Here is an 11,177-nt window from a genome sequence, read left to right as displayed (position 1 = left end):
CTCAACAACATAAAGACAAACCAACCATTTAAAAAATAGCCAAAGGACTTGTATAGACATTTCTCCAACGAAAGTGTACAAATGGCTGACAAGTACATAAAAAGATGTTCAACATCATTAGTCATTAAGGAAATTAAATTCAAAAACTACTTTATACCCACTAGGATAGCTATAATAGGAAAAACAGAAAATAACAAATGTTGGTAAGGGTGTGGAAAAATTTAAACTCTTGTACACTGCTGTTGGAAATGTAAAATGATACAGCTACTATGGAAAGTTTGGTGGTTCCTCCAAAAGTTTGAAGAGAAGCAATTCCACTTCTGGGTATATACCCCAAAGACGTGCAAACAGGAAACTGAAGATATCTGTATACAAATCTTCATAACCACACTATCACAACTGCCAAAAGGAGGAAACAACCCAAATTTCCATCAACAAAAGAATGAACAAAATGTAGTATATACATACTATTATTCAGGCATAAAATGAAGTACTGAAACATGCTACATCATGGAGGAAACTTGAAAACATTATGCTAGGCAAAAGAAACCAGACACAAAAGGTCACATATTGTATGATTCCATTGATATGAAATATCCAGACTAAGCAAACCACAGAGACAGAAAGCAGATTAGTGTTTTCCAGAGGCTGGGTAGGTAACGTGGAGTTAATGCTTAATGTGTAAAGATTTTCTTTTGGGGATGATGAAAATATTCTGGAACTAGAGAATAGTGATGGTGAATGTACTAGCCACTGAATTGTATACTTTAATAAAATGGTTAAAATGGCCTGGCCGATGTGGCTCAGTGGTTGAGCATTGACCTATGATCCAGATCGAGGTTCAATTCCCAGTCTGGGCACATGCTAGGGTTTTGCCCTCGATCCCCAGCAGGGGCGGGCAGGAGGCCAAATGACCCTCTTTCATCATTGATGTCTCTCTCTCTCTCTCTTCCTTCCTCTCTCTTAAATCAATAAAAACATATTTTTAAAAAAAGTATATTATGGCCCGGCCGGGTGTGGCTCAGCGGTTGAGCATCAACCTAGGATCCAGGCGATCGGGGGGGTTTGATTCCCGGTCACGGCACATGCCCGGGTTGCGGGCTTCATTCCCAGTCAGGGGCGTGCAGGAGGCAGCCGATGAATGACTCTCATCATTGATGTTTCTCTCTCTCTCTCTCCCTCTCCTTTCATCTCTCTGAAATCAATAAAGACATATATATTTTTTAAAAAAGTATATTATGTACCTTTTCAAAAAAAGAAATACCTTTTTTTTTAATAGCAAGGAAAATAATTGAACAAAGTGTCAAATTTGAACCAAGTATTTCAAGGTGAACAAATCTCTTCATTATTCAAATGCAAAGCAAAATTTTTTTGTAGGAAACTGAAAAATACTGATTAATGGAGCATTAGCATGGATACCATATACAGCATAATTATCCAAATTCCTGTTAGTTATGCCTTTTTTTTTTTTAATGAACAATTCATTTTGGTAATTTTATGTAGATCAGAGAACAGAACATGTTTATAACACTCCTGCCATTCACAGCATTAAACAGAATGGTCTTTAAAACAAACAAAAAACAGCTACTGTAAAAAAAACACACAAAAAACTTAAGAAAGCTAAACACAAACTTCTGAAAATCTTGAGACGCAGATGCCTAAATAAACTGATTTCCTGAACTGTATACACATTTACAAGATGAGAATTTCAAGAGTATGGTGAGACATCATGTCGAGGCCTTTCAACAGACTCAGGAATTGGGTTCAAAAAGGCTTCTTCATTTCTGGTTTGGTAAAATTCTTGAGGAAAACCTTACTGTGAGAGTATATAGCCCAGAACTCATAACAGAAAAGGCAGATCAAGAGCTGTAAAAATGAAAGTATTTAATCTTTTATTCTGCCCTCCACATAAATCTAGACTAGTTTCATATTGACTTTGTATAAGTATTTGACTTTGAGGATTTGAATAGAAGAATGTTTATATTTCTATTTTTCTAAAATGACATTTAAGAATATCTAGCCACCTTGAGGATTCCTGGGAATTTTACTCACCCTTTACCATACCTTTCTCCCTCTTGCACATACTATGGCATTATCACTAAACCACCACAAAAGTGAAACAGAAGTTTGAAAAAAATAACAAAACTGGTAAGTGTGAATCCAGGAAAAGAAATCACTAGGAACCTAGATTTTAAGGTCTGTGGTTTTATAACTTTCTTACAACATTTGAATTTTAAAGGTCTTCTCTAGAAACTTTTTTTAAATAAAAGTTTTATTGAAGAAAAATAGAACCACCACGTACACAGGAAAAAGAGCACAAAAATTCAACTGATACAGAACAACAACTGAAAACTCACAATTATCCAATGTTTGCAATTACTTTTCAATTTCTTAAACAGCTCCCCTCAACTTGTTTTTTAATAGTCTTGCCAATTTTTCAGCTGAACCAGCATCAAGTTTTCAAAAAAATTAAAAGCCTCAGGGAAGGGACCAGCTTTCAAGATGATGAAGGTGACAGCAAGAGTCTCCTCCTAACAGGACCAATTCTACCTAAAAATTTCTTAAGAGTAACTACCAAGTCTTGTTGAACAGTCCACGTATCTCAGAGACCATCAGGGATGAGTTAGAACACTGATGTAGATGGCCCAGTATGGTGAATGGGTGAACAAAATAGTTGCATTTCCTAGTCAGATGAGGTCATGTAAGGAAACACCAAAATAGCTGAGAATATAAAGTTAATGGCTGTTCAAAAGAAAATTAGGAAGGATTAGAAATACCACATACCGTTACACAACAATGTGCACACTGACGCAATTAGAGAGACACAGGCAACTTTGTTAAAATAGCTGTTCACAGGTCTTTGAGAACTCAAGAAAATAATACTAGACACAAAAACCAAGTCTCTGGCTAAAACCTAGGTATTCTTCCTAATGGCTCCAAATAGTCAAGGAAATATACTGCTACAAAAAGCATTAAAGCAGTTCTAATTTTAAAAAACCAGAACAAAATTTTCTGCTTTTCCTTCATGATCAATAAATTTCAAAGCTTCAAGGAAAAACAAATACAAAAGAAAAACAAAACAAAACAAAAAACCCACTGGTGGTAAAGAGAATCCTTTTACTCACACTGTCAATTTGAAAAACAATACTTTTGCTATTTTCTATGTCTGAACAATCCTAGGACATTCACCTGAAAAGTAGGTGTCCCGGCGTTATAACTCTTCAAACAATTCTGAAAGGAATAGAATTTGAAATTCCCAACTAGAGGATGTGTGAAGAAAATGAGGGAGGACCTTTACATGTAAGGCTTTAGGAAGTTAGAATAAAAATGATAGTAAAGGCTTATTTACCAACAAAGAGTTGGGGTGCTTCCAAAAAAAAAAACAAAAAAAAAAACTCTGGTAGAAAAAATAGGAATGCTAAATCCTAAAAAGCCTATAACAATCTACAATTGGTCCAAGTTAAAGACAAAACTGTTCAAACAACATTAAAGTCTAAAGGAAGTTGAAAACTAGCTGATGAGTTTTTAGTTGTGTAAAAATTTACAAAATATGCGGGTTTTGGTCTCTTTTGCAATGTTCATATTGTATTCATTTTTAATATGAAGAAAGAGTTGTATTTTTCTCTCCTACTTTGTTCTTCTAGAACAAATGATCAGCAATTTTCTATTTCAGCTATTTTTAGAAGTACCTGTTAATTAGCACAGTAAACTCAGGGCTAAGCCATATACACACATCCCATAGCCATAAATGGAACATTTGAGGATGTGTATATACAAGAGGTTATATAAGCAACTGTCCCTCTACTTGAAAACTTGTTTCCAAATAAATTTTTCAAAACAACCCTTTGAGTGTAACAGAACATTACTTAGTAAAATATCATTAGCTGTGACAACTTATTTTTCTTTCCAAGGGAAATCACAAAACAGGTGAACAACCAAGTCCAGGGTGGTTTTTCTATTTGATAAATACATCCAGAACTCTGTACAGTAAATAAAGTTTGCATGCAGTTTAAGTATCTTTAAATGACATTTTAAGCAAATAAACCTTTGCTTCATAATTAACGGTGTATAAGAACGCCCCCTTTTTAATAGCCATAGGGACCTCTTCCCCATTTCCAAAGAGGAATCATGAAGACCAAGTACTTTCTTAAGTTTTCTGCACATCATACTAAATAACATGCAAAGAGTTCAACAACATTCTTCTTAAAGGTAAGTATTACTCTTTTAATGAGCATGTTAACCACTGAAAATGTCCACTCAACTATTTCCATTACACTGCTTCATTTGGTCATTGGTAGTATAAAAGAAGTCAAACAATATAGGATCAACAAGTTAAGTTTATCCACTGGCTACAGCATGAGACACAAAATGCTCCAAGGCCAAAATTTTATGCAATGTAGTTGTACTGATTTGGGTTTTCTTTGTCTCTTTCCATGTAGTCCCGGTCAATTAAGGATTCTATTCTCTTCTTAAGATCAGCAGGCTGTAAGAGAAGGTAAATTTTCAGTGCAAAGCTCATATTCATTGGCTCAGACCCATTTACCAACACCCCATTAAAAAAAGAACAGTTTTAGCTCACTGATTTAATGTACCTTTTTATTTTTACTTTTTTTTTTTTTTTCTCACCAGAGGGTATTTTTTTCCATTGATTTTCAGAGAAAGTGGAAGGGAGGGAGGGAAGAAGGGGTGGGGAGCGAGAGGAGAGGGGAAAGAAGAGAGGGGAGGGGAGAGAGAGGGGAGAGGGGAGAGAGGAAAGAGGGGAGAGAGAGAAACATAGATGTGAGAGAGACACATGGACTGGTTGCCTCCCACACATGCCCCGACTGGGTCTGGGGATTGCACCTGCAACCCAGGCACATGCCCTTTACCAGAAATTGAACCCGCAACCCTTCTGTGCATGGGCTGACACTCTAACCACTGAGCAACACCGCAAGGGCTAATTTTTGCTTTTAATTTTTTATTTTTAAAAATTTTTTTAAAAAAGTATGTCTTTATTGGTTTCAGCTAGAGGAAAGGAAAGGGGGAGAGAGAGAGAGAAACATCAATGATGAGAGAGTCATTGATTGGCTGCCTCCTGCACGCCCCCAACTGGGGACCAAGCCCGAAACCTGGGCATGTGCCCTGACCGGGAATTGAACCGCGATCTCCTGGATCCTAGGCCAACGCTCAACCGCTGAGCCACGCCCGGCCGGGCTATTTTTTATTTTTTTAAAAGATAAAGTATAATGAAAATAAACCAGGTTAAGAAATGTTTTAAACTATACACATACTGCCACACCTTGTCATATTATTATATAACACTTTCTATTTTAAAGAGGTCTTCTAAGAATGAGCTATTCTCTGCACAAATACAAAAGACTAACTCAAAACTTCACATGAGAAACACATTATAAGTTTAGGGAGACAGAATGTTATTTAATTTTGCCAAGACCATTTGCGAAGATAGGTAGACCTTAAATTTGGGCAAAAGCTAATTCTGAAAGTCAGGCAGCATTTTTATTAAATAAAAAATGTACTGCCCCTGGCTGGGTGGCTCGGTTGGAGCATAGTTCCGTACACCAAAAGGTTGTGGGTTTGATTCCTGGTCAGGGAGTGTATGGGAGGCAACCAATTGATGTTTCTTTTTCTCTCTCCCTCTCTAAAAATCAATAAACATATCTTCAAGTGAGGATTAAAAATAAATAAATATACTAAAGGACAAAAAATGTACTGCAGAAATCACTATTTATAAGAATACTAACAACAAATGGCTTGATCTTTGTATTCCAGGTTTAATGTAAGATTTAACTGTTACCTACTATAAATGATTTAGATTTTTGAATCCTACTTGTGGTTAAAAAAAAAAAAAAAATCAAGAAAGCTTATGAGTTTTTTTTATGATTGTATTCTTAGCTCTTGGGTGACAAAACTCCACTGTCTTTTGTATCTAGCCCATAAAAATACAATCTTGCTTGCTAATAGAGAGATTTTCAGATTGTGTATAATGACGCCTTGATCAAGAGGGTTAAAGAGGGAAAGTAGTCTGATGGGCAGCCAAAATTTCAGCCATAATATCACCCAGTAATTCCAAGGTTTAAAAGTCAAAATGGCTTTCTCTTAATTATGGGCAACCTAGAATCTCAGCACAATATTTATTATAGTGATCCTCTTACCTTCTCTAGCATCAGTGATCTCTGGCTAGAGGTGAATGGTTGTGACAGTGTGGTAATGACGAGGCAGTGTTAGGTTTGGAGAAGACAGAGAGCCTACCTTGTTAGCATTAACAGCTAATGAGCACTTATTATGTTCCAGGCCCAGTGATAAGTTTTTTTTTTATATATATTGTCTCATTTAAGCCTCACAATAATCCTAACAAGGTTAAGTACTACTACTATCCTCTCTTTATAAAAGAAAAAACAAGCCCTAACTGGTTTTGCTCAGTGGTTAGAGCGTTGGCCTGCGGACTGAAGGGTCCCTAGTTGGATTCTGACCAAGGGCATGTACCTCAGTTACAGGCTCAATCTCCGGCCTGGTCAGGGTGCGTGCAGGAGGCAACCAATGGATGTGTCTCTCTCACATTGATGTTTCGATGTTTCTTTCTCTCTCTCTCTCTCTCCCCCTCCCTCCCCCCCTCCCCCCCCCCCCTTCCACGCTCTCTGAAAAGCAATGGAAAAAATATCCTCGGGTGAGGATTAAAAAACAAGCCCAAGGCTCATGAGGACCCCAATATTCAAGGGTCTAGCCAAACTCTACCAAGTGTTTATCATCACAAGCATTTGGAAATTGTCTAAAATTTGGAGAACAGTGCAGCACACCACCACATTTTCTAAGCCTCTTTATTATTGGGCATTTACACTGGAACGTCCATTTAATAACCAATTTCAGTTTACTAGAACTGTTGCTAAACTTTTCAAAAAGATGGCTAATGATAGCTAGTTATTGGTATAGAGTTTTTAAAAGACACTCATTTAAGCTAACTAAACAAAACATTTAATTTAAAATAATCCGATCTGTCACATACCAAGCTATTTCTATATATATATATATATATATATTTTTTTTTTTTTTTCAATTACAGTCGACATTCAGTATTATTTTATATTAGTTTCAGGTGTAGAGCACAGTGGTTAGACAAATGTATAATTTATGAAGTGATGCCCCTTATAATTCTAGTACCTACCTGGGACCATACACAGTAATTACAGTATTACTGACTATATTCCCAATGCTGTAACAAGTTATTTCAAGGAAAAAAAATAACAAAGAAGCTCAAAAAAATACAGTGAATAAACTTGAAAAATTCAAAGACTCATTTTGCAGCTAAACATTCAGGCATAAGAGCTTTTATAAAATGTTTTCCCAGGAGAGGGACTAGGGAGGAGGATGGGACCAGATGGAATGGGTCATTGGAGAGAAAAAGGGACATCTGTAATATTTTAAACAAAAATAAAATTAAAATAAATTTTAAAAAGTAAAAAAATAAAATAAAATAAAAAATAAAATGTTTTTCCTCTTTTGTCACAGCTGCCCACATATACCAATAAAGTTTTTTTGAATCATATATATGAACATGAGAAATTAAACCATTTGTCCCTTGCCCTGGCAGGTGTGGCTCAGTTGGTTGAGTGTTGTCCTGTGTATGGAAAGGTCGCTGGTTCAATTCCCAGTCAGAGCACATACCCAGGTTGTGGTTTTGGTCCCCAGTTGGGGTGTGTATGGGAGGCAGCCGATTGCTGTTTCTCTCTCACATCAATGTTTCTCCTCTCTCCCCTCCCTCTTCCTCTCTAAAATCAATTTAAAAAAAAAATATTTAAAAAAACTTTCGTCCCTCCAAATGATCTTGAGGCTTTAATCTACGTTTGTAAGATTCATGTTTGAAAATCGAATGTATTCTTTTATATATAATAAGCTCAATATGAAAATACAGAAGTACGTACCTTTACTGGAAATTTCAACTGGTTGTACACTTCTGAAACCAGGAGATTGTGGCTAAGTGTCTTCCTCATCTTCATAATTCGAACAATTGCAGCATCGATTTGATACTGTCTGTCTTGGAATACTCGTTCTGTAGTGCTTGCTTGTTCCTCCACCTAATAAAACAGTTTCAAAATTTGGAATTGTATTTGAAGTAAAACTTACTTATACAAATTGTACATTTTATGAATGTGACACACTGTTAATGTGTTAAATATGCTGAATTATCTAAAGGAACTTTATAAATATGGAAAATGACAGTTGCTTTTCTAGAAGTAGAGACCAGCTGATGCAAAATTTATCATTTTCTTTTACTCTGTCCTTGAAATCTTCTAAATATGCCACAAGGGGTTGTTGACTAGATTTCTGTTTGATATTAGCTTCTCTGTAAAAATTATTGACTCTGACCTCTGACTCAAAGTATGGTACTAACTAGCTAAACTAATGGAGTCAAAAATTTTTTTTAAATAATTTTTTGTAATTGAATCAGAAATGAACATTGTTAGTGCTTATATTCATTCAAGACTAACAAATTTAGGAGTTTAGGAGTCAGTTTACCAATTTTAATTCATCTTTAGCACATAAATCAAAAGAATAGTCTGGGCTTTTTGCCATCAGCTTCTTTCTGATATAGCCTAAATGTTTGAAAAGGACACTGTGATCTGCTAAGGGAATATCACACATTTGATGTGAATGTGAATAAAACAGACACTGTTTTGAGATACTGACCTCTGTCCCACATGAAAACATTCTCTCAAGCCCTACATTAAATCTACTGAAACTGAAAACAACTAGTTTCAAGAAATGCTATACTTGTCGGTTTCCTTAATAAAAGTCCTTACAGCCTGGCTAGCATGGCTCAGGAGTTGACCTTCAACCTATGATCTAGGAGATCCCGGTTCGATTCCTCGTTGGGGCACATGCCTGGGTTTAGGGCTTGAGGGCCTCACGTAGGAGGCAGCCAATCAATGGCTCTCTCATCACTGATGTTTCTGTCTCTCCCCCTCTCCCTGCCCCTCTCTGGAATCAATAAAGATATAGATTTTTTTTTTAAAGTCCTTACAAATTCAAAAGACAAAAACCAACAAAATATTTACTGTTAATCAAAGAAATACTAAATCAATTAGATTTTTCATCAAGCAAGTTGGCAAAGATTTTAAAAAGAAAATACAATCTTTAGTGCTGGCGAGTGCACTGTTAAGACAGGCAGTCACGCTGCTAGACAGTGTAAATTGGTACAGCCTCTCTGAAACACAATGATATAATGTATTAAGACTTAAAATGTTCATACTCTTTGGCCTAAAAGGTCTTCTTCCATGAATTTACCATAAGGGAAGGCTGAGAGAGATTAAGATTTAGGTACAAAGAGTTTCTTACAGTTTTATTTACAATACTAAAAAGTTATTCATTTAGCTGCCCAATAGTGGACACTCGTTGAATAAATTATAATAGCCATGTAAAAGAATATTGTGTGGCCATCTGCCATTTTATCAAGATATTTAATGGCATGGAAAAAGTCTAAAGATTTAATACGAAACACAAAAAACAGGATATAAAACTATGTTGAGTATCAGGTCCAACTGTATGCACCTGCCCCCCCCAAAAACACAAAATCAAATAATGAAATACACTGAGCTGGCTACAGGCATAGGAAATTTAATGTTAGTGGTAGTATTATTAGTATAAAATCTTCTTTATAAATGTTTATTATGAACGCATGTAATTCCAGTGCATTACAATGAGGAGAATGTAAAAGAAATACCGTTTCTTTCATCTGGATTTGATTGATCTTTATCCTGAAGAGTTTGTGTTTGAAATCATCATTACAAATGAACTTGTCACCATCTTCAATATCTTTGCCCTTTGGATTTTTCGCCAGAACTCTAGCTTTGCCGCAGGCCAAAGACTGCAGTGTTCTCCTTAACTCGCCATCCTCTGAAGAAGAAAATAGTGGCTGAGTCATTTATTACTAGCTTGTCAACAAGAAGAGCTACATTCAACCTCAATCTAGCTTCCACCCCATCCCTCTATTAAAACTGTTTCCTTTTTATCCCAAGGTCACCAGTGGCTCCCTCTCTGTTCTATCCAATGGCTTTTTTCCAGGTCATCCTCTGAAAATTCAATCATCATTCCATGTGAATGACTAACCAAACCTTCAGAAACAACATCTCACTTTTTTCCAGTCCCATATTTAAAGGACACCTCCACCTGGCTGTTTTTACTATCATCACCTCCAGTACGTTCAAAATTTTATTCACCATCTTTCCCATAAAACTGGGTCCTCTTTCCAACTGTTAGTTGTGAAGCTACCAACCTATTAGGGTGAGAAACCCTGAAACCATCTCTGACTCTTCCTTCTCCTTCATTCTCCACTTATCTAGTAAGTTGTTGCTTAGAGATGCCTCTTCTCTGCTCTCATTGGCCTTGTTCTAGTCTAAGCCCCCATCACTTTATGCCTGAATCACCCCACTAGTTTCTGGACGGGAACCTCATCCTCTTCCAAGCTGCCCTACTGTCTACTGATTCCAGGGAAGTTGTCCAGGTAAGTCCCTTCCAATATGTCACACACTTGAGACCCTACAATGCAGGCTTCACTTGCCAGATCTGTAAGGCCCTCCATGATCACGCTCTGCCCATCTACCTATCTCCCTAGTCTGCGCTGCAGTTAAACTCTTCATGACTCCCGCTCCTGCTATGCTCATTCCTACCACCAAGTCTTTTCTCCCGATATTTCCGCTTGCAGCACACGCTTTCTCCCTAGCTAAAACGTGAAGGCCCAGCTCAAGTGCCACCCCCTTCACGAAGGCTTTCTCAGTTGTACCAGTCCACAGTGATCTCTTGCTTTGCCGAATTCCTAACACACTACTAGTCAGCACCACAAATTGGTACTTGAAATTATTTCAAGTGTCATTTCCCCCTTTCCCAGTGGTTACATTATGAGTGCTGAGAAGAGGGATTATTCCTTTGTATCCCCCCCAGAGCTCTTAACCTAGCGGAATGCACATAGTGGACACTGAATAATGCTTGCTAATCGATTGATTTGACACAAACCTATTCCGGTAGCCTGCTTGATATCTTCTAAACTGAACTCCTCTCCCTCATTAAACATTAGCAGCACCAGTGTTTGAAAAAGAGAGACCTGGAGTTCTTTTTTACCCTGTTGGAGAAACGGCAGTGTTTAGCCATCATTTTAAAAAAACACACGAAACGTTAATGAAATAACT

General features: G+C 36.9%; 1 protein-coding gene across 2 annotated transcripts in view; it reads right to left on the bottom strand.

The window, feature by feature from the left end:
• Window positions 1-2,517: 2,517 nt before the first annotated feature.
• CUL4B (cullin 4B) overlaps window positions 2,518-11,177 on the bottom strand; it is a 34,806-nt gene continuing 26,146 nt past the window's right edge. For both annotated transcript variants that reach the window (XM_087829481.1, XM_087829482.1), the window contains exons 18-21: window positions 11,005-11,110; window positions 9,716-9,888; window positions 7,917-8,069; window positions 2,518-4,483 (exon numbers count right to left, since the gene is read on the bottom strand). In XM_087829481.1, coding sequence (XP_087685607.1) covers window positions 4,388-4,483; window positions 7,917-8,069; window positions 9,716-9,888; window positions 11,005-11,110 — 528 coding nt within the window. In that variant the 3' untranslated portion in view covers window positions 2,518-4,387. The remainder of the gene's footprint in view (window positions 4,484-7,916; window positions 8,070-9,715; window positions 9,889-11,004; window positions 11,111-11,177) is intronic.

Source organism: Miniopterus natalensis, chromosome X (assembly GCF_054644295.1).
Source record: "Miniopterus natalensis isolate mMinNat1 chromosome X, mMinNat1.hap1, whole genome shotgun sequence".
Classification (NCBI taxonomy): Eukaryota; Metazoa; Chordata; class Mammalia; order Chiroptera; family Miniopteridae; genus Miniopterus; species Miniopterus natalensis.
This window is presented reverse-complemented; position numbering and strand designations above follow the sequence as displayed.